This window comes from Hetaerina americana, unplaced genomic scaffold (assembly GCF_022747635.1).
Source record: "Hetaerina americana unplaced genomic scaffold, ioHetAmer1.1.p SCAF_2, whole genome shotgun sequence".
Lineage (NCBI taxonomy): Eukaryota > Metazoa > Arthropoda > Insecta > Odonata > Calopterygidae > Hetaerina > Hetaerina americana.
The window spans coordinates 13,609,378-13,634,511 of record NW_027286763.1 but is presented as its reverse complement, the minus strand read 5'-3'; the positions used below and the strand labels follow the sequence as shown (position 1 = coordinate 13,634,511).

At 40.1% G+C, this 25,134-nt stretch overlaps 1 protein-coding gene across 1 annotated transcript; it reads left to right on the top strand.

Annotated features, from left to right (window-relative positions):
• The first annotated feature begins 11,390 nt into the window (after nt 1-11,390).
• LOC139687563 (mucin-2-like) lies at nt 11,391-23,671 on the top strand. Its single transcript, XM_071584775.1, has 3 exons — nt 11,391-11,532; nt 17,456-17,606; nt 21,283-23,671. The coding sequence occupies exons 1-3, from the start codon at nt 11,391-11,393 to the stop codon at nt 23,669-23,671; spliced, it is 2,682 nt and encodes an 893-aa protein (XP_071440876.1).
• The last annotated feature ends 1,463 nt before the right edge of the window (nt 23,672-25,134 follow it).

The following is a 25,134-nucleotide window of genomic DNA, read 5'->3' as shown; positions in this document are numbered from 1 at the left end:
CAGCGCCCCCCCCCCCCGTTGGGCATTCCACGGCTTCTTCCCCTCGTTGGAGGGACGGTGCGCGATGCCTCAGCGTCGACTCAGTTGCGGAGGAGCTCTTCCCTTCCGTCCCCCGCCCTCACCTGAATCGGCCCCTCGCTCGGGAAGTTACGCAGCGCTCAGGAATGCCAATCCTACCAAACCAAGAACGCCTTCGTCGAGAGGGAAGAGAGGAAAAACATGACGGAGGAGAGGCGCAATGTTGTTGTCCCGTTAGGGAGACGGGAAACTTTGGTTTTGGAGGGCGGGGGGGGGGGGTGTGAAGGAGGGAGGGGCAGGAGGGCAATGGTGGGAGGTGGGGTCGAACGCCGTGATGGTAGTGATCGAAAGTGAGTTCCATCGTTCCATCCTTAAGCGATACCTGCAATGAGTCGGCACTGACCGCCAATGCTCCTAAACTGTAACTTGTTTCAATTTATATCTAGCAGTCATTCACTTTGCAGCTCCGCTCACCATAAGGCTACGGTCATCGTCCGAAAGTGCATCGAGTCAACACCTCTTCGATTCATGATGCTGCGCTGGCGTTCAAAAAATGTCTGGTGGTTCGGATGAATGTCACAACTAAGCCACTTTTCCATGCTAGAGTATCAGTCACTAAATCCACAATATTACGTCATGGGTCATCAATCCTAGGATTGCAATTGACAGGGAATTTCCGTTTTACTTATTTCTCAGTTTGGTAATGAATAAATAAAATGCATGTAGATCGAATAATGACAAGTATTAAAGGATATATTCAGGCTTATTAAGGTTAACGAGACGAGAGGTACACGTTGATCGAAATGTCATTAACGTCTTGTGATGAAATCAGATAATATCTCCTTAGATAGCAATAATCATGTAACAACAATCAGTAATAATACATTAAAAATACAATAATTTATTATCAATGCAACAATAATAATAACAATAATAATATATAGTAACATATAAAAATAACATATAATAGCACATAATAATATATAATGAATATAAAAATAATCAACAATCAATACAACTTCTTCTCAATCAGATAACCTCCAATTACAAATGGAAATTACATAGTCAGTCTGTTAGTATGGGGGCATTGGAAGGCGCAGCCTTTGTCCTACATCAAAAAGCACCCTTACGTTCGCACATGGTCGCCGACCCGGTTACTTCCGTGGACTGCTTCTCGCTGGGCAACCTGGAAGTCGCCCGTTCGATTACCGCGTCGGGAACGAACCTCCCGCACTAACGGTTTCTTGTAACTGTGCCAAGGGTGTGCGATTTTTCAGTCGGTGCAAATAAAATCAAAAACAAGTGCCATCTTTACCTTTCGCAAATCGTAACAACTTGCATGCAGACAATGAATGGAAATGAAAATGGAATGAAAACACGTGAGATGTCGTCAAGCCAAAATGAAAATAAATAAATGTTAACATACAGGTACAATTGAAAGCAAAAAAATTGAATAGCTCAATGCAAAATATTCTTCAAGAGATTACAAAGATTTGGACGATAAGCATTTCTCAACCATTTTTTGGTACCTAATGCTGATGGTTAGCACTGCTACATATATTGGCATCTTGTACAATTTGACCAAAAGGCTTGTTGATTGTCTAGAGGTTCTTGCCAGTCTACAATGGGCCATCTCTGGAACATTCCATACATGGTATTGTGACAGCGTACAAAAGCCCTCATTGTTCATTTGCTCAAATTAGGCTTCACATAAATTAATGAGTGCTATTAGAGGGACAGGCTAACTAAGGCTGCCATATTTTATTTAACAAAGAATGAACGCATCGACATTCGTTTTTGTGGAATGGAGCTGGTAACTAGGTGCACTACTTTTTTGTGAGAGAAGCGCAGTTATAGTTCCTATTGCAGGTCTCCAGAGCTATGTGCTCGGCTATAAATAATATAGCTTTGGAAGAAAGTGAAGTAGGAATTTCGAGTACCCCACAGAAACTATTTTATTATGTCTTATGATAAAATGAAGGCATCTTACGAATTTTTTACAAAACCCAACACACATAACGGAGTTCGCAACATTCACAGCATCCCTAAGGTACCCATAAGGTAATGTGTTTTTTCACAGTTCATAATGTTTGTGAGATGAGAAACCTTTTTGCTTGGTTTCGCTCATCTTTCCCCTGCGTCTCTCCAGGCTAAGTACACCATGTGGCCAATAAAGGTTGTGTCATCAGAAAACAAAACACAATTGGCTAGCATAATCCCTGGTAAGCCACTGATCAGTAGTCAAAGCATTTTCACAGAAGCGAATAAATCCCCTTATCTTTCGAGGTATTGCGAAATCGATATCCTGCGTAGTTCTCGGATGAGCAAGATAGTAGCCACACTAATCAGACTGGACAATCACCTGTAAATACCACGTTCACTGGAATACACCTGTTCCCTGGGGCTTCACCGCTCAATCGCATTGCTAGAAATTAATGCAAGTGTATTAACAAGAGCGTTTCGAATCCGATTCGGGCATTTTCCAACGAGAACAGAAACCGACAGACCAAGAAAAATACCACGAAAATCTCATCCTGATTTTATTCTATGTTCCTTTCTATTTGTGACCTCATTACTGCTATGGTATTACGCGTGGATCTACCCTTCCTAAAGCCGGACTGATCATCCCCTCAGGATTCATTTTCCCTGCTCTTCATCCTCTCATTCATGGTCCTGATAACCACTGTAGCTGCGTGCGAAATCACACTTATTGTTCCTTGGTCCTCACCTATTGAAAAACTGATCCATCAAAGCCTTCCGGCCAAATCCCTCCCTCATAAAGATACGAATTAGTCCATAAAAACTCCTCCTCCCACATTTTCCTTAACCTTTCAGTAGTTCCGCAGGAATTTGTCTACCCCCAAGGCCTTATTTGATTTAAATGCCCTTTTTTCCCTTTCTATCTCGGTATCGAGTAAGCCTGGACCTAATCTATCCTCATCTACTTCACAACTCTCTTTCTATGCGTAACCTTGCTGGCCTAAGTTTTTTACCATACCGTTTGTGAATTAATTTCCTATCATTTCCCTCAGATCTTCTCTGGTTCAGCTAACATTTTTCCTAACTTGTCTTTGATTTTTTGCAACATTAATATACTTTTTATTTCTTGTCAGTGCTTTTACCTTCCAGCAAAGAACACCTATTTTACACTTTCTCTATAAACTTTCCATATCTTCACTTTGCGTGTTACGCCACGCTTCTTTTCCTCTATTTGTTTCGCGCCTCAGAGTATTATCGAAGTCTTTATACTCCCTTCTACACAACTCCCTGTGTACATTCTCCAATTTTCTGTCCTCGTCCATTTTCCTGATCATCTCGTCCGTAATCCATGGTTTCCTGGTCCTTTTCCTATTCGCCATTCCTATAGTTTCTTTTGCGGCTTTTGATAAATCTTTTTTGATATGTTTGGTAGAGTTACGCATGGAAATGCCGGGGGATTCAAGAAGTTATCAGCAAGACTATATCATGATTAGGCAGAGATTTAGAAATAGCGTGATGAATGCACACAGTTTCCAGGGAGCGGATGCGGAATTGTATCACAAGTTAGTAGTTATGAAGTGTAACGTCGGGTTGCATTAGTGTAGAGAAGCTAGATTTGTAAAATGTTGTTATGATAAACGTATTAGCGTATCCAAAATATTAGAGGAGCAAGGCTGGGAATCACTCACGGAGCGAAGGTAAATTTACAGGTTAAATCTCTTGCATAAATTGGAAAGATGTCTCTTTAGCAGTGATGTTGAAAATGTATTATTACCCCCATTGTACTACGGTAGGAGAGATTATTTCGATAAAATTAGAGAGACAAAGTATAGAACAGATAGATTTAAGATGTCATTTTTTTCATGAACAATGAGGAATCAGAATAATGTTAATCCACCGCGGTAGGGGTAAAAATATTCGGGTCAAAATTAGTCTGGTGTGTATTCATCCCCTGCCCCACACCCTAGCCGTGGCTTGCTGGGTACGAAAAATACCAAAAAATGTAGAAATTTAAAACAAGGAAGACGGTTTAGAAATCAAACCTGGAAGCATTAATTGGATTGGAAAGGAAGGAGTATCAGTAGGATGTAGAGAAAACCATGAGTGAGGAGAAATAGCCGAATACTATAGAGGAAAAATGGAAACACGCACATATTTGCACACGCATGCGAACGAAGATCTTTTTTCAGCAAAGAAAGATTCGAACTAAAGCTAATAAATGAATGTTCGCCAAAGTTTACTAAGGTAAATTGCCTATTGCGGTTCAAGAATCAGGAAACTGCCGACTGAAGCAGCTCTTTTGCAACACTCTGGAAACCGCCTGAAGGAAGGATTGTTATTATTCCCAATCGAGGGAAATAGTGGACGTCAGCTGGGATTTCAATGGTCGTTAACTATTGACATGCATTATCATTTTTCGGTGTGATGGAATAATAAAAACTCATGGAAGTCTACTTTACAATTATCACTATTTACCTGAACACGTGGTTAAATAGACAAAGATGCATCTCTAAACTCCATTTCTGTTAGTGTTATGTCACGAACTGCGTCATTTACAAAGTTAAGTATTATCATTGCAGCGTAATTCATAGCACACATCAATGTTCTCGTCTCGGTAGAGTGATGCCTGGACTCCCACTTAATGGCTCGAGGCGTGACGGTGAGATCCGAAGTGGAGGCATGGGTGCATGAGGCGCGTCCCATTGCCTGCGTTAAATTCTTTCGCACGTCCCGATGGCCGCGTGGGCGATAAAACGTCGCCAAGCGAGGCGGGGTGCTCTTTTGTGAAATCGCCATGCCACTCAGCTCCTCTTCTCTCCACCCCTTGTAGGGTATGTACGGAATTGGAGACGTGCTCTGATGACAATGCATCGCCTTTAGTGCAGTTCAGTTCAAAGGTGTTTATTTATCCGAGCAGTTGTACATAGTTTTAACAAGTAACAATGATAACAGTAACATTTATAAATTATAGCAATACAACTTGCAAGGAAGCCCTGTTGTAGACAATACGCCTCTTAGAGTTCTCACGATTATATATTTCGCAGTTATTTTCCAAGTTTTTTCACATTTGGTCGATTAGTGATGAAGAAAATATAAAGAAGCCATCCAAGAGTAAATTTAGGCCAACTTGTAACTTTAATATTTTTCTAATTTTTGACAAAAGATCTAAGTTAAAATTATTTACTTTGGGATTTATTTCCTTGTTTTTTGTTTGTATTTTTTGTGTGATTGACGGAGGAACGTGTCCATGGCATTGGGGGAATACTTGCAAACCCTAAACGAGTGAGTGTGTGCGATTCGCATAGGTCTAACACACCCGAGTGATTGAATGATTACGCGTTTACGTAAGTCCTTTCTGTTTCGTTTTGTTATTTCTGTGTGTTAGACGGGTCAATATAGGGGCATTGAGACGTTTGATGGACATAGGGGGAATCCTTGTAAACCCTCAACCAGTGAGTACTTGTGAATGTCCCTGTTTTCGGACACATCCGAGTGATTGAGTGAATGAGCGAAAGCGTGCGGTCATCCGTCTTATAATTTTGTATTCATCTGTGTGATTGACTGGTCACTGGCATAGGAGGGCTCCTTGTGAACCCTGAATGAGTGAGTCAGTGCGATTCACAAAGATCTAACACACCCGAGTGATTGCGAACGGGAACTTGCGCCTTTCCTTTTTGATTTTTATTGTTTTTTATTCCTGTGTGAGTACAACGGGTCCCTGGCATAGGAGGAATCCTTGCAAACCCTGAGTGTGTGCGTGAATGCGATTCAAGAGAGTGGCTGTTATTCCTCAACACACACCCTAGTGATCGAGTGGTTGTAAGTTTGTTTTACGTTTTATTAATTTTGCTTTTTTTGTGCGATTGAGGTGTGCCACTGTTTCCCAAACACACCCAAGTGACCTAATGTGTGTTCCCTATCTTTCTCCTTACTTGTAACTTTGTTTTTACCTCCCCCTTTACAAACCTAGAGTCGATCAAGTTTACGTTCTCGGCTATCTCGTTTTCATTGTAATTATTTGTTATGGAGCGGTAAAATATCCATAGAAATTGACGCTAATTAGCAGTATCAATACACCCGAGAACAGACCGATATCTAAAATTCGAGAAGGGGCCAAAATGAATCAGGGAACCCTGTTCCGAAAGGGTTCGTAACAGAAGCACCTCGGCGAGGACGAATTTTTGACGTCAAGGCCTACGATGATTAGAAATGTTATGTACAAGTATCGGGAATCGCTAAGGCAGTGACGTCGCAACGTTGGAGTTGTCGAAGGTTTCTTCTGGATAGCAACAATGTTCGAGGCAATTCCCAAATAAGGCCCCCGGGGGTGTGCCACGGATGTCATGGCTTTCGTGAGGCACGTGGAGAACATACGAGTATTTTTACACTCAAGAATTCTCGAAAACGATCGAAGCTTACATGTCTCGTAGGTAAGCTAAGAAATAAGAAATGAAATTCAGAAGTATGATGAACATGGACATGCAATAATATTTCCTAATATTACATGTGGACATTCCATCGAGGTAGAAGGTCGAGCCCCCGGGATCACACCACATTGGCTTACGAGACACGAAACATGGCGTAAGCAAATTCAAATGGACAAAAAAATACGTTCATGAAATTTTAATTAGGGTATCGAATAGGCAAGAGGTGAAGCCATCTTCCGTTCTAAGCACCCTCCGTTGCATTTCACAAACAGTCAGTAATCAACAAGACGATGGCAACGTATGACGTGGGCTAACTAGAATAGGCTTATTTGTGCTCACGGCAGTGCTCCGAGGAGAATTTTATCTTTCGGGAATCGATTAGTACTGAGCAGTCGTCATAAAATAAATATTTACTGCATATGCCGTCCATAAGTTTTTGACGCTATAAAAAGACAATTCTATTCCATATGTTCCCTAACAAAATCTGAATCGATTTATGATAATAGCATTTATTCCTTCTATACTCACGTCCACCTGTTAATTTTCAAGGTTTCCAGTCGTTTTCTTTCAGGGTACTATAAAAGCATTTTTTTCGTTTTTTTCTCTCATTATTCCCTCACATATTCCTTCTCCTCAGACTTTTTGTTTAGATAATTCCTCCTAAAATCCATTGTACTGAAAACGCAAAGGCAGCATGGGTGGAAGGGAAAACAAGCGAAGAAGAATTATGCTTGGTGGGGGGGAGAGAGACGCCTAAAGGGAGCAAGAAAGATGGATGCAGAACTTATTGGTTGGTGATGAAATGTTGGAGACGGTGATAGAGGGGAGAGCCGTAGGCAAGCGAGGGAGGGCAGAATAGGCATGTTGGACAGATTGAAGGGAGGAAGGAAGTACGCGACATTGAAGAAGAGTTGGTGTTAGTGTCTGGCGTCCGGTTTTGTTTCCTTTGGGATGACTAAAAAATGTGGGAATGTTAAGTCCTAATCCATCCAAGAGCTACCTTAAACGGTAGACTTTACGGACAATAATTGAAATCTCTGAGGCGTTGAAACTTTTATTTCAATGATTAAGAATGTATTACAACTATATTAGATTACCTATTTGACCTAATTAACTTTCAGGCAGTATTAATAAGTTGAAATGAACGTTTCTACGACTCAATCAAACGTTATTCGTGTAGTCGTACGGTTATGTAAAAGCCCACAAGACTGGAGATTAACGACAACTAACTACCAACTGACATATAACTGTTGAGTAACACTACAATTTTGTGACAATTTATTCTGTCATTTTATCAATTGGACATTTATACAGCATATTAGCTGAACGTATCACAATAAGTAGAGGCTAGAATGCATTTCATCACATGTATTGTGAATGAGTATCGTCGAAATGGATGCCAATGGGGGGCGTTGCGAATTCACGATGATGTACATCTCGCCGACTGCATTCCATCATGCTCTCAATATACATTCGGCGATATGAAGCAGGCCAATTATCACGTGCAATTCGTGTGAATATTTCCGACAGTCATTCGTTTGCTCTTTGGGCGATATATGGACGCTACCTTTGAGCCCGTACTCCTAAGAAAAGCACGTGTAAACCTTTTTGGGCTACGCCGAGAGATTGGAGTAATCTGCTGGATTTCCTCCTCGAGGGTTCGGAGGAGGAAATCCATTGTGAATGGTTGTCGTGGAATTCGCAAGCTCTCTTGTTTCCCCATGCTGCTGCGGAGGCAGAGCACCCAATACGTGGAATAGACAACTGTAGTTGGGTAACTAGGGCAAGGAGGAGGGTATTCCTGGAAAGATCTCCTTCCTCTTCGAAATAAATGTCAACCTCCGACTGTTTATATTCTTCAGGGCATTTGATGGGGCGACGCTGAACTAGGGAAATAAACATTCCAGTTCAAGGTGATCAAAATGGGGAATGTTGGTCATCTTCCCCTCGCCCATTCGTTTCGTACGAGTGGAGACAGTGTTTTTTCCTAGTGCCAACCGGCTTCCGAACTCCAGAAGGCGAGGGAAGGTGATTCGAGTGCAGCAGAGTTCGAGTGAAGCATAGCGCACGGTAGAATGGACTTCCCAAATGCTATCGGTCACCAATACTCAAATAGAATACTGATTTAACACCTCCTGCCAGCTCGAAGCACACGTCGTGTCGTGCTGGGGTAAGATGTGGAGATGAAGTGAATTTTCTGTCCATAGAAACAAATTGAGTAGTTTCAGGCGTGATGTGATGGAATTCGCACACAATAAATTATATCAAGTGGAAAATTGCTGTCCGTTCTTTACCCTGACCGTGACTACTCGTTGGATTGTGCCACCAATGATCGCGTCGAGCAAAATTGTCTTAGCCGTTAAAATCTAAAGAAAAACCGTTGAGCATTCAATCAATAAATACCTTTTAAATAAAACAAATATACGAAGCTCGATTTTCCAGTAAATTATCATTTTGGGAATCGACAGCTTTACAGACAAACATCTTGAAAAGGGTACACCAGGTATATCGCATAACCGGAACAAAAAGCATGGAGCCAGCAACCGTCTCCTCGGCATGAATGAACCGGAAGCACTTAGATACGGAAAGGGTTTTTCTGAAAACCACATACACCGTTATTCTTTTGGAAAACCTTTCACAAAATTTCAAATTTCTCCTCTTTTTCCGGCGATTTTCCTTACCTGTCTATTATGAACCGCTTGGTGGAAGAGAGAATCCAGAGACGGGTAGAAACTATGAAGAACGGAAGACAGAAAATGTAGAGCAGATTCAAACTATGAATAGTGCTTAGTAATCGTTAGAGACCTCCCGAAACCTAATTTTAAAAAGTGAAGTTCCTCCAATTATATCGTGCGTCAACCCCTTACAACAGAACATGGGCATATGCGAAGGATGCCCCTTGACTATTGGCTGCCAGGCGCACTAGCTCCGTAACGGCGAATGTCTCGTTTTTATTTCCGTAAGCTAAAAGTTTTATTTTATTCAAAGATGGAATTAAAATGAATTCAAACACCAAATTGGGGGTAGATTGTTCGTTAGAGACGTAGAATAATATTTGTTTAGGTCCTGAGCACGCGGGAAAAACTGAGCGTAGTGGCTGAAGATAATATATCGTGATGCACGTTCCTTATCGGGCGCACGATTCTATTCCAATTCAGAGATGATGGCAATTGATCGCTTTATCAAGAGTCAAGTTATCGGACGAACCTGCGAACCCTTGGATTTTCCATCCGCGAATTTTTGGGGCAATCTACTGAAATTTCCTCAACTTGCCATATGTCATTTCCATCAATCGTTAACGTGATCAATTATTTCATGGGTTATTCAAGGACTTTGAATGGAAAAAAAGGTTTTTACCAGATTTATTTTTATAATTTACGATAAAAATCATTATATGACGGTGCCTGACAAAATGGTGTTTGTTTCTTGTGTTCAAACATTTATTTCCCCTCAAAAAATTAACCAACCTGGCTTACACGCTCAAATTTTTATTCATACGAAAAACGCGACATAGAGCGCTGGACCTTGATGACACCATCCTTCTAGGTGTGGCGGAAGCAATATCACGACCGAGTCACGAAAGTGATTTCCTCTAGTCGGGGCCATGAATGAAAAATCTTAACTTAATAAACGAGCAATTGAAATTTTAACGACGGTGGTTCAAGATTATTTTCGGCATGGGCATTTTCAAGTTGCGCCTCTGTCAGTGGGAATACATGTTCCCTTCCTTAATTGGAGCGTCTTTGGCTTGCCAGAGTCCAGATGAGATGAGCGGTTAGTTATGAACCGTTCAATTTTGACAAATATTACCCGAAAATAGTTACCACAATTGAAGGGAGACTGCTCTCTTGGATTACTATAACATAATATACGAATGTTTGAATTATAAAGCGCTATTTAAACTTCGTGGCCCGATTCACACCCATTGGAGATGATGCAGAATAGTTGATTTGTTGGGGAAAGTGGGAAACTCAAATAGCTATGTATTCCCTAGGGGGTGGGACTGATGATTGAAGAATATTTTATTATTCATTCATTTCCATATATGATAATTAAATTCCGCCACCTGAGCATCGCCATCATCAAATCAGTGGGCGGGTAAATAACTGCCCACCACAAAGAGAGAAAGATTACTTCTCATTCACACTAGGATTCCTTCGAACGAAAAAAAACTTGATAGGACTGGAGAGATTGCTTCTATGCCCACGATGGGTTGGCGCAGAATTTCGACGTGATGGACGACCCAGTGTCGTGAAGGGGTCTTGCTCACCAATGCAACGGAAGCCCGAGGTATGAACACTACACGACAGAGTCGGGTGGGGAGGTCAAACTGCCTTCATAACAGATGTCTTCGACCGATGTGCTGTTGACCGGAATCGCAAGAACAGCCCAGATACAGACCCCCAGCTGAGTCTGAAAACTAATCGCTAGTTGAATTCTATATTTTTGAATATTAAATACTATGGTTTATAGCGAGTTGACTAGGAACTGTTCCAATTTTCGCGTCGGTCTTCACAGAAGAAGACTAGTACGAAACTACTTTAGGAATAATAGTTTTCAGCAAGCTCTCTCTTTCCTAAAAGACGCACAATCAGTCAAAAAATTTAAGATTGAAATTAAAGATTTAAAAAAGTTATCACTGAAGTGGTATTACTCCATGAAAGAGCTTCGACTGGGTCAAAGGTGCGCAGAATTACGTTGCATGAAGTTTATATCTATCTCAATGCAAAGATTTTGACTGTGCCGCTCATTTTGATTTTATTTGACAGTACAATGCAAGTGATTGCATTCATATGTCAAATGAATATTTAAGATTAACACTTTCATGTATCTCCCTGGGTTTGGTCTTGTATGAATTTTCCTGAGTTGGTATACCCTATTACGTTGAAGCACTAAAGCTCCAACGACTGCCACACTTTGCATTAGTGACTCCACTGACCTACACTTGCTTGTTTACAGGCGAATATGGGAAGGAATGGGATGGTGCGGGGTAGGCGCCAGTCCGCATGCGGTTGGCGCCTCGCAGCTTCACCCGCCTTGCTACTTCTGCTGCTCAACTCAGCCCAAGGTGCACGGATATTCCGAAGCCCGGAGCCTCACCTCCCAGGTAAGGGTCAAGGTCAACCAAATTAATCCTTTTCATTCAAGCAGCAGTTAATTAGGGGAGGCGGCAACCGACAAGTGAGATCATTTACAGCATGAGGGATTTTTTGAAATGAGATTCGTATTTATCTGGTCATTTTAAATCAGATGCATGCTAATTTCATCCAAAAAATAATTATTCAATAAGAATATAATAATTGATGAATGATTAAATCATGAGCCAAAACATCCTAATCAAGAAATTGTACCAACATTCCATTCAAGTTACCACAATTAAACGATTGAAAATTTTCAGGTTCAAAGTAAAAGGAAAAAAATCAGAAATTTATTTTCTTTATTTTTCTCTTACAAGAAAGATAAAATATGTGTGTTACATAATAGAACTAATGTATTACCCATTAAAAACTTCGGTTCAAATCCTTATGGCAGGTTATTTAGCATTTTTCTGATCTGGAAATAATGTTGCCGATTAGTTGACTCAGCAATTAAACAATGTAGGATTTTGATGAATTATGAAAAATGTTCAAAAAAGTAAATATAATAACATAATGTCAGTCGTAAGTGTGGTGATACATTCAAAACCTAGAAACATAAAGGGAAACTCACAGTTTTGGTTTTCGAATATTTGGGTGGCACAACCACCTTTCTCAACAGAAGGAAGAAAACTCAAAGAAATGGGCCATCTCTCCTCCATCCAAACTCCTTCATGCCATCACCTAAGCAGATTTTGTACAGTTTATACATGTATGAGTGGGTGTGTGCATCAGACTGTAAGGTTTTGGGCGGATAGAATGCAAGAGCCTGGGCAGGAGAAGTGCAGAGTGTACGAGCACAGGTACTGCAAAGGGGAAAAAATGAATACCTTATATAATGCCTCTCCTGTAACTTCTGTCCTACCTTCTAGGTGGATAAATGCACCACCAACCTTTTGTTGTGTATGAATAACCACTGCTACTCCACTAAATCTCCCATCTTCCTTAATTATCCCATTCCTAGCCACACTACTTGCCACGACCAATCTTTCAATGACTGCTTTTCTGTTTTGATGATTGAAATCCTTCATGAAACCGCAATCAGTAAAGAGGTGAGAATCTGGGAGGTGGCGCATATCTGGGTGCTTCAGTCATTTAAATTTTTTGGGTTAAACTCAGCCTACTGAAACTATCCAACAGCCACCAACATAACCCCTTTCATCCCCTTGTCAATATCCTATCTTACACCTTACCTCTTCCACCTCACCCTCCAACACATATCCTCTCCTTTATTCATCCAAGAATGACATTCTGAGGATGAAGGCCGTGTCATCGAAACCTCAACTAGATAGGCGAGTGCCCTTTCTCTTTGTTTCTGTGAATAAATAAATATATACATATATATATATATATATATATATATATATATATATATGTGTGTGTGTGTGTCTGTGTAGTCTCACTTGAAGAAGGCCTCTGAGAGGGCTGAAAGCTCGAACAATTTACCGTGTGAGTGTCCTTTTAAATGTTGCTCTTCTATTCTATTTGTGTTATATTGTGTCAGCCCATTATATATATATATATATATATATATATATATATATGTGTGTGTGTATATATATATATATATATATATATATATATATATATATATATATGTATATATATATATATATATATATATATATATATATATATATATATATATATACAGGAAGATGTGGAATACAGGAAGATCTGGTACCCGAAAAATCACATAGCTTGGGTGGAGCTGCAGGTGCCCAGAGTGCCTTGCCCGGGAATCAAACCCAGGATCCTCCAGTCAGTAGTCCAACGCTCTACCCCCTGGACTACCGCGACCAACATATATATATATATATATATATATATATATATATATATATATATATATATATACACACAAGTATACGCATATACGCCAATACGGTTTTAGAAAAGGGCACTCTTGCGAAACTCAGCTATTAGGGTTCTGCCAAGAAATGTTCGACTCTATGGATGCGGGAATAGAGGTGGATGCTATAATAGTCGACCTGTCAAAAGCCTTTGACAAAGTTGACCACGATCGCTTAATGCTTAAGATGGGCCAATTGCCACTACACACAGATGGAAGAGTAATCTCTTGGGTCAGAAATTTCATGGAAGGTCGAACACAAAGGGTCAAATTAGGAGTAGTGTATTCTGAAAAAGCAAGGGTAACATCGGGAGTCCCACAAGGAAGCGTACTTGGCCCGCACTTGTTTTTAATATATATAAATAATCTCCCAATAAATATTAATTCTCAGATAAGACTTTTTGCAGACGACTGTATTATCTACAGGAAAGTCGAAAATGACAGAGACCGTGACAAACTTCAAAGGGACATTAATAAAATGGCAGATTGGGTGACAAAAAATGGGATGGATATTAATGTTAACAAATGCAAATCCATCACTTTTAGCAATAAGGTAAATGGAAACAATTGGGAATATAAATTCTCAGAAAATGTCATTCCTAGAAGTGACACTGTCAAATACTTAGGTGTATATTTAACTAAGGACTTAGGGTGGGGGCTAAATGTGGAGTACATCTATAAGAAAGCTTTCAAAACTCTTCATTGGGTAATGAGAAACCTCAAAGGGAGCGTTAGAGCAACCAAGGAGAAGGCTTATCAGACCCTAGTAAGACCATATTTGAGTACGCTTCTCTTGTATGGGACCCTCATGAAGAAGGTCATATTAAAAAACTGGAAAAGGTGCAAAGAAAGGCTGCCCAATATGTACTGGGGAAGCATGGGAGGATGGAGAGTGTGTCTGACATGCTAGAAACGCTGGGCTGGGAACCTCTAGAATCTAGAAGAAAAGTAAGCAGACTTTGTGGAATGTTCCGAATTTTGAAGGGGGAGAAAGCTTGAGCAGATCTTAGGAAAGAGGCGGGGAACCCAAATTTTATAGGCAGAAATGATCACAAATTTAAGATAAAATGCCGGGCACAGAGAACAAATAAAAAAAATTTTCTTTTCTAAATAGAAAAATTGTTGAGTGGAACACCTTACCTGCAAAAATATTCGAGCCCTTTCCTAACAGAGTGTATACTTTTAAGAATAGATGTAAGGCATATATGTAATAATTTGATTGATGTATGGTGTATGGTATTATATGTAATAGCTTAATTTTTTTTAATTTATCTTTTTTTTTCTTGTTGATTAATGGTTGTAAATGGGATGGGGATTCACTTGTTTTGTTAAAGAGATTTGTGTTTTGAAGTCTGGTTTTATGTATTATCTTTTGCAATTATTTGGGACTTGTGTGCCACCTGACAATGTCTATTAGCACATGTGTATTTTTAATAATAATAATAATATGCCATTGTCATTAGCAGAAGTGAGGGTGAGTTGAAGGGATTCGAATTAAGAGGGGTTGTTACTTTGCTTGAGTATTTTGCAATCATCAGCATGAGTAAAATTGTATATCAATATGAGATGTAACACTCAACAACTATGTCAGCATAGTGTGAAAACAGAGGGGTCCAAGAATGCTGCCCTTTAGTACTTCAGAAGACAATGGAAGGTGAATCAGAGGGGGTTACCACCCATTTCTTATGGTAACTAAATAAGTTGGATATAGTAGATAAGAAATTACATGAATGATGTAATCTTGCAAGAGCTAATGGACAATAAGGGAGTGATTAATGGAATCGAAGGCTTTAGAGAAGTCTATATAACAAACATTAAGTTGGGAGTTAAGTTCAAAGGAATTTCTGACATAACGGTGTTGAGACAGTGAGATCAGTAGCACAGGAAGAAAACCATGCTAATGGAGAGAAATTTAAGGTGGATTAAAGCATAGAATTCATCATGGATGATAATCTCTAGGTCCCCTACTGAATGTTAACTGCTAAATTATTTTAAAAGTTCACCATTTTAGAAGGAGTCAGCAAAGAAGAATCATGTTAGTTAAAGATGGTTTACAAAGATGTAGGAGCTGTAGGAAGGTATCTTGTGTAAAGATGTAAAGAAAAGACTACTAAAATCTATAAAATTTAGAGTCTAGTTTTGTGTGGTTCAGAAAACTGGTCATTGAGGCAAGACAGGCATTGGTGTAGATTGGAGGTTTTAAGATATGAGGGAGAAGAAAAATAAATTAAATTAATTGGATGGAAATGAAAATAACATTAAGTTATAGGCATGGCAGGGGAAGACACCTGATAAAAATTTTGAAGAAGAGAGGATAAGTAGATGTAGGATATTATAAGCAGCAATGAAATGCCGAGGACTTTGGTGGAGGTGAGAATTTTGGGAAAGCAAGGTGGAAAGTTGAAGAGAAAATTATTTTTGATATAATTAAAGTGTGCCAAAAGTATCCAGAGGCAAAAAAATAGTTGTAATACTGCAGGTACAAATCGCAAGTGTTGCACAAAGATCACTGGTGTTCTTCAAGTGATAGCCAACCTCTGAAAATAACAGAGAATGATCCAGTGGCCAGGTACTAAAAAACTCAGTATTTCGTCCTTGATACCAGTACATTGAATAAACTTCTTGAAGGCTATAGCTCAAAATGTAGATGATAGGGTCTTTTATTGTCTTATTCATCACAAATGCAAATGGAAGTGAAAAGATTCAGCCACTAGGTAAATAAAAGATTCCTTCATGTTTAAAACAAATAAAAACATTGCTCCCTTAACACAAAAAATTTCAAAGCCTGGATGACCTCAAAAATATTTGAGGATCGGCGTACTGCTCTAGGTGCTGAAATGAGTCCTCAGAACAGGAAAATTCTGCTGTTTAATGATCAGTGTCCAGCTCATCCACAGAATATACACTTGAGATTTGTACAGTCATAATTTTTCCTGCAAATTGAGCTTGTGATCTCCAACCACTGGATATAGGTATAATTCACCCATTTTAGGTGTATTATCAAAGACTGGTGGTACAGAAATTGATATATCTGCATGAATGTGCTAGAAATATAAAGGCAATCCTTATACTACATACCATTGGCTTGGAAGCATGATAAAAAGAAGGCTTACTCAATGGTCAGATAGAAAGGATATTAATTTAATTGAAGTCAAACAAGGCCATGGGGTAGGTAGGGGTAGACAATATTCTCATTGAACTACGTACATAAAGGCTAAGGCGGGAAGAGTTTTTATGCATTTATTCATAGCAGGCAGGAAGGCTTAGATCAGTGTGGGTGACAATTCCAGAAAAGGGAAAGGCAGCCATTTGTGAGGACCACAGTACAATTAGCTTGATTTTGTATGCTGCTGAAGTGGTTCCCAATATCATGAATAAGAGGATGTAGAGCAGGGCAACTGATTACTTGGAGGATTTTGAGTTTGGGTTCAGGGAGGGGAGAGGAATGGGCAATGCCATAACAGTAATGAGGTCACTAATAGAGAAAAATATATAATACAATGAGGATATATTTGCCTGTTTTTTACATTTCAAGAAAGCATGCTTTTAGGAAGAATTTTATTTTTTCTTAATTACAAAAGCAGATATTTTGTGCAACATCACCAATTTGTTTTACAACCAAAACTCTCTTGTTTCATAGTTATTTATGCACTTATCAGCCTGTTAAGAAAGTTACAAAATGTTTGTTTCATTTCATTATATTTATTCAAATACCATTGAAAATTTAAAAAATACAAGTTGCCTCTCAAGACACTTAACTTTTTGGTATGAAGACAATTTTGTTCAGTGATCATAGTGAAAAACTTCTTTGTCATACTTCATGAGCTTTTTTCTGTCTTTCAATGTAAATATGCCATTTTATATTGTTGATAACTTATATAATAACATAATGGAGCAAAAAGGATTGAGGGTTCATATCCTATGGATCCTTGTAAAGGATGACAGGTTAACAAAAACCTGGTTTTGGCTTTGCAATTGAAGGATGAGCTCCCTTCTTAGCTTTTTGTGCTCTTTGAAAAGATAAAAAATCATATTCTTTGCAGCTGAACACATCCCTGGCCCATCGGAGCACTGGCCGCAGGCCCCTTCACTGCATCCAGATGCCTCCCTTCCCCGCAGTGCAGGAGACCCTGAGGACTACTTCGCTCCAGGTGCCTGGAGGCCCGTCAGGAACCCCGACGCCTCCTCCGGAAGGTACGCAGGCGGCAGAGGGCCTGGGGCCTCACCACCCCCGGCCCCGCCCTCACCACTCCCCATGCCCCCCCAGCCGGGGGCCACCGATGCAGCAAACGCTGGGTGTGTCACCACTACCAAAGACTTTCAAATGGTGGCCTTCCCTCCCACGCCATGCGTCAACATGTCACGGAATGTCCACAAACAAATGGAAGGAATGAAGTCAACGAATGCATTTGTGCCCGACTTCATAAGCACCCTCATCCGCTCTCTGACAAGCGGCTCTATTCCTCAGTTGTTATCACCTACATCTTCCGATCGCATGAAACACATTTCTCAGATACATAAATCAGGACTTAATGACCAAGATCAGTTGAAAAGGGAATCATTGAATGAGAAGAGAAATAAATCATTAGAGTCACTTCATAAGTTTAATGGGAGAGCAATGAATAACATAGTCTTAATGCAGCCATTAGGAACTAAAAATAAGTTTTTGAAACATAGTTCGAGGGACTTTGAAATAAATAAATCAGTTCAGTTTTATCCAGAGAGAACATCAACTCAGGTTGGTGAAATATCAGCAAAAAAGGTACAAATACCACAGATCACTAATGCTGAAAGAGATATAGTGAATATGTTTGTGCAAAGCTCCTTAACTCATCTGTCAGAGCCAAATTCAAACAAATCACAGTCACTTCATTCGAATTTTGAGAATCTGGTTAAAGAATCTCAGTATCATACATTTGTTGAACCCAAAAATCCAGCCTTAGAATCTCCCATACCTCCCTTTAATTATACCATTTCATCTAAAAAGGATTCATCAATCAATTTACCCAATGTCCACCTGAAACAAAGTACTTATTTGGACGAAGAAGGCAAGCACTCTCCTGAGAAAGACACAAATTATATCATCATTTACACTAAACCTCATCCCCATCATTCAGAACACCTGTCTGTCAATCACCAACACCAGAAGCCCCCAGGTCATCATGAATACCCTCCTGGCAATGACCATGAATTCCTAAAGCCTTCAAACTATGGAAACAAGAAACCACAGGTGACGACAGTTCCCCCAAACTATTACTATGTCCCATCCCACCATGTTATTTACCATGTCGATGACATAAAACCACAAACACAATTTGATGGTCTCATTGAAACGAATAACCACACCGAGTCATTGGATGCTCTTCTTGTGCAACACTTACATCAAGACTGGCCTCATTACAGCCATGAGCACCACAAACCAATTGTGCAGAGGCCCACAGGTGTGACCTCAGGACCCCCGTATTCAGATCATCCCCAGTCTGGTGAACCCTGGCCGAATGGTCAGCAGCAGCTTACATCTCAGCCCCCACCTCATATCACACATAAGCCACTATCAGATGAGGATCCTTGGACTGAAGACCCTTGGCCGATAGATCCCTACCCCTGGGAGCAGCTCCGACCCCCCCAGGCCTCCCTGAACCCAACAAGGCCCCCATACATCATCATCAACCCAGCTGGAAATAACCCCCCTCCTACCTTGCAGTCCCACACACAGATTTCCTCTGGAGTGGTCAATGTGCTGGATCCAATACCACCAGAGCCGATATCATCCGAGATGACCACTGAAGGTATGGCTCCTGTAGGGGGTGAGAGTAGTTTTCAGGAGGAAACTCCAGTTAGCTCAACCATTGGGGCACTGAATGAGGAACAATCTGAGGCACCAGGGCTGATGGATGGAGTGGGCCCACTGAGTGGTGCGGTGGAAAATCCTGTGAGTCCTCCGCTGCAAGATGGCATCAACCCCTCCACAGGGGTGGTGTCATCATCCTCCTCTTCCTCTTTTGGAGGCTTCCTCAATTCCATCTCGTATTTCTTCAACCCATTCATCTTGTTGATCATTGCCCCCTTTGTGGCTGCAATGACAGGGGGCTTTGGATTAATCGTATTCCTCTTCCCTTTCCTTTTCAACGGCTTTGGCTGGCGTAGACGTCATATACGCAGCACTCTTGGACTTGAGAGACTATTTCTGCAGGATGACCAAATTCTTAATTCCATTCTCCAAACACTCTACCCTCATGATAGCTCCACAAAGGGAGACCACCAATAGACCAGTCTCATTTGATTACTCAAATATTACTGTACATGCTCAAGTGAAAGTCGAGAAGTCCTTGCTTATTGTGCACAAAAAAATTCCTGTCTTTTGACTTTAAACATTTGAATCTCAAATTAAGGAGGCCTGGCCACTGTTTGGCAGAGAGCAGTTGAATAGTGAAACTCATTAATTTTGTCTATACATTCAAAAGGTATTCGTGAATCTTCATGATTTTCAGAGACTTATAGCATTTATATTTGTCCAATCACGTGTTTAATTTTGCATGATTTTTTGTTGATTTTAATCCTAAACTATAAAAGAAACTTTTGCTTTTTATATGCACCTAACCCAAGGATGACTCAATATTATAGGCTGAAGAATACACTGACTTACACTTGAATACCCACACACTTATAATACAATATGCATGGGTTTTGGTGCTGCATAAAGTACATCCTTCACCAATTCACTGCCTCAAGACTGAATCATAGCTTTATTAAATACAGTGATAAATCCACACAAACTATTTAATCTATATAGTTAATACCAAAGAGAATTCATCCTCAGGAATAGATATTCATGGAGTAGTCTCAGGCAGTCGCCTCAGCAGTAGAAAGGGTGGTTTGTAGATGAATTGATTTTTAATCTAATATCACCATGTATATTGTTTCCATATGTTTAAAAACAATGGAAATAAAAGTGCAAAGAAATTAATATTTGTAAAATGACCAGAAACATTAATGCAGATGACTGCATTATTAACTAGGTAATCTGGACAAATTTCACCTGTCACATTGAAATATTAATAAATCCAAAAAGAATTTTAAAATTCAGGAAAAAGATATTATTGCTGCTGCTCTTTAAAAATTGCAACCTTATACACAAGATATTTATTTTGGCTGAGCCTGAGAGTAAATGATGGTTGCCCACAAATGCTTACAAGCATTCAATTAAATATTTTTATACCAATTTAATGTGATACCTTAGAGTAGATGACCAAATGCTTGTGCTTGCTTTAATCAAAAGTTGCTTTAATTAGTTATTTATAAGGGGAAAGTTCTTTGAACCAAATTACCCAATGTTATCGAAATAGTGTTTAAGAATTTTATGTGATATTAACTTGGTGCAATGCAGAGTTTTATGTGATGAAGCGTATATTTTGTGTTAAAGTATGGCTATTCATAATCAAAATGGAACTAATAATAAAAAGGAAAATTTTTGTGACAGAAAATAAGATTTGAACTAACTTTGCATGTAACTAACTTTTGCTTGATCCAGTTTTTGAAAGATATTTTCATCATGGTGCATGATGGTTTTCATGGCAAGTTTTTACCCATGGTTTTTGTAACTAATTGTATTAACTATTCTTATGTAAGTTATGTATGAAACTAACAATGAATAAACAATGGAATTTCAAACAAGAAAGTATTTTTGTGGAATGCTTAATCCTTAACCTATTCCATTACAAACTAAAGTTAAAATTGCAATAACACATGAATTCAAGTATGGGAGAAATACTAAATATAATTGATATTTTCAACTAACTAAGAATATTTTCATATTCAATGATCTTAAATAAATCCCTCTTTCTGCTCCTTTATTCTTCACTGGTTGCAGAAGAGGCATTTCTCCATTGGCCACGTCAGGGTTCAGCATTGACGCGCACATAGCATCAGCACGAAACCTCCGCCATGAAGATGGAGAAGACAAGGTTTCTAGTGGTGCTGGGACATCCGAGGCCTCATCATCAGTCAACACACCAACCTCCACCCTGGGACATTCCATTGCTCTAGTTGCCAATCAGCTCCTCCAAAGCAAATCTGACATTCTTGAAAGCCACGTTCCAGATGTGTCAGCCACCAGTATGCTCAAGGAAGAAGGACATTGGCCACATTCTTCTCTAGACACAAGGACACCTCCCAAACTAATGCTCCAGGTGAAGAACGCTGCTGCATCCCCAGGTGGCAATGAAAATGACAAGAAGGTGGTGCCAATTCAAGATGACCCAATGGGAGAAAATTTCTTCCCTTCTCGAAGGCAGCCGGCAACAGTAACATATCCAACACCGACAACTTCTGGCCAGGTGGTCACTCAAATTATGGTGTCCACAATGAAGAAAAACCAAACAAAAGGCAATTTTACACAAGCCCTAGCATCCACACCTGGTAGCAATAAAGTGGATAGGCGCCCTGTGACCCCAACAGCATCTACGCCCCACACCAATAGAAAATCTCCCCCTAACCTGACATCAACAATCAGGACCTCAACGCCAATGCCTTCCACTGTAGCTTCCACAATCACCATGACACCCCCTCAGCCGCCTTCCTCATCATCCGTCAAGTGGAAGATTGCAATCCCACCAAACAGGCAGGCAACTCGCTTTCCACCCAGACGGCCAATAATAGCAACAACCACGACTCCCTCTCCCCGAGTAAGCAGCAACACAGAGAGCACCAAGAAGGAGAGCAAACCAGTCAGCACGGGACCCTCCCAACTGAGACCAAATGCTGGGGGAGTCACGAAACCATATGCAGCCATGGACACTTCTCGTCGACCAATATCCACCATTACGAGGGTCACAACTACCCCTCAGCCAGGCATAATGGTAACACCACACTCCACAGTTGCACTTCCATCCCATTCAAATTTTGTGCCAACCTCACGTCCCACAGGTAGCACAACATTCCGTAAGCCAGCAATCACAAGCACCACCAGGCCAAGTGAGGTCACTCCTGCCCGGTCTTCAACCTCCACATCCATCAAAACAACGCAGATTCCTTCAACAACCCCTGCACCCAAGAAAGAAATTCCAGTGATGGTGCAAGCAAAAAAACCATTGCCAATTGAGAAGGAAACTATCAAAGGACCAGTTGCAACGGAGGCAAGTAAACCTAGCATCACCCTCAAAACCGAGAGTACAACCTCATCTGCTCCCTCAAGCACTGCCCGTCCTCGTCGACCAAGCAACAAGAGAAAGAAAAACAAGAACAGGAGGCGCCGCCCCAGCAAGAAGCCAATCGCCACCACACAAGTTCCCTCCTTGGGAACAGAGTTGGAAGTCAAAGAGTCTCCCCAAGATGATAATGCAGGGAACGTCGCTTCTCCCTTGTCGACCCGTATCTACAATTTCATTGCTCGAGAGGTGATGCCCTCAATGAGCGTTGGGTTGCTGGGGTTAGTTGTGACAGCTGGTCTCGCAGGATACTTTCTTCTTCCAACACTGAGCCTGCAGCGAAGGAGTGATGTTGCAAATGGTGGGTTCATGCCTGGGTATGCCAGCTCCTACAGTGATGGGATGGGTGGACAAGATGGGGATGACGGAGGAATAGTGAAGACCATATTCCAGAATGTGATGGCCAGTGTCAGCAATGGAGAGAAGGAGTTTGAAAGAGGGCCTCGTAGGCGGAGAGAAGCATTCATGACAAGTGAGGCTGAGAATGAGATTGATGCTAATCCGAGCGTCAAAGAAGAGAATCAAAACTGGCGGCAGGTAAACCAAGCTGAGGTGACTACCACCAAGGAATCGACCATGAGTTCATCATTGGCAGAAAACTCAGATGATACATCCACCCCTGGCAGTGATATTCTAAATGACTCAAGTATTGTACTGCCTGAGGCTACTGATCAAGTGCCAATGACGACTGAAGTAGCCCAAAAAGCTGATAATCCTACACAAGATTTGGCACCAACTTATGGCTGGGAAGGGCAATATAATGACTATCCCTTCACCCTGATGGGGATTCTTCACAGGATTGCAGAATTCAAACTACGACTCGGAGTTGGCTTGCTGCGAGCTACAACAGATGTGATTGCTCGTTATCTAGAGGATGTTCAGCATAGGCTACGTTATTCTGATAAGCAAGACTGGCTGAGGAATTTAGAATATGCATTTAGAAGGATACGAAGAAATATTGATCCTCCTCCTACAGATGCTGATGAAGATGGTCCCATTCCATACGCAAGAACTAGGTTTTCAAGGCATCGCTTAACTAAGAGGCATGGCTAATACATTAAGCTCTCTCAAATGATATTACCTACTTGATGTTGTTCTTGAATCAGCCAATAACACTTTCACAAAGGCATTATGTAATAAATCTTATTTGATTCAAGATGCTCACTTAGCTTTATATTTTATGAGACCAATGGTTATTAACTTATTCATCTATGAACTTCTGATGTGAAATGGCAGACCTAAAGCATGCTCATCGTGTGTCATATTATAAAGGTTTTAATTCAAAGATGGTATTCACTTCATTCCAAATATTTTCCTTAGTGAAGGCTATTTCACATGATTACCTACTTTGAACATAAGGAGTGATTACAATTATCTGACTGACAATGAGTTCTATTTCTAAGTATTGGTGAATAGCATGTGAGCAGCTTACATTTAGAAGGAAACTTTTTAAGAGCTGACAGAAAGTCTGAGTATAATTTGTCAAATGTATCTGGGTGCACCAAAGTTGTGTAGGCTTACAATGTTTTATTTTCACTAATCTTGATTAATTACTGTGCTGTCTGATGTAACTTCCCATATGCTCTGGGTAAAACTTAAATTTTTGCACCAATGAAATATTTCTCAACTGCAGTCTTGCATATTTTTATGCAGAGATAAATTTTAGCAAGTAGGCTTAACATTGATGGGTGAGGTCCTAAGCTACTATATGGATAGGCATGTTAATGGAATTTTGGTGAGATAATTTGCACTCTATGAGGTTTACATAGTGATAAAATGCCATCACAGTCTGCAGCTTCAAGATCAGTGAATGATGGAATTTGAATAAACTACATGCCTGCAGTACTATATCTCATTATACCAATTATTTATGGAAAATTTCCATGGAAATGGACTCTTTACAATGGATACTTCGCAAATAATGAGTGAGAAGTTTAGCCTAACATGCACAGGGTACAAAATGGAGTTGGTTGTGAGTGAAAATGAAAATTTCTCTGGACTAAGTGGGAACAGAGAAACAACCCACTATCTGGTCAAAAGTTAATAAAAGGTCATTGTAGGTGGCTTTACCTGTGAAAAACAACAATAGGAGATATAAGCACTGTTTTGCTCCTGATTATGAATGTTCACAAAATGCTCTGATGATATGTCATTTAGGGTTGTTTTCATAATGGGAAGGATATGCAGCTGTAATATACACTATTGAGATAGTCAATGGTATTGTAAATAAAGACAATTTTTATATAGAATTGCTCATTATTTCAGCATTACTAACCTTCTATAAATGTGCTCTTAGGTTGTATTATGATTGGTCACGATTTTTCATCTTGTATAATCAAAAAAGAAATTCCTCTTTGCCAAAAAGCATGAGGTAAGTAGTCAATATAATGTATGCAGTTGGGTAACAGCATTACAATAATTAGTTCACAACAATACTATAGATAATATAGGCAATGATAAAATAAAATTGAAAATAATTTAGCCAAAACTTCCGAAGTTACCAACTGCTCTATATG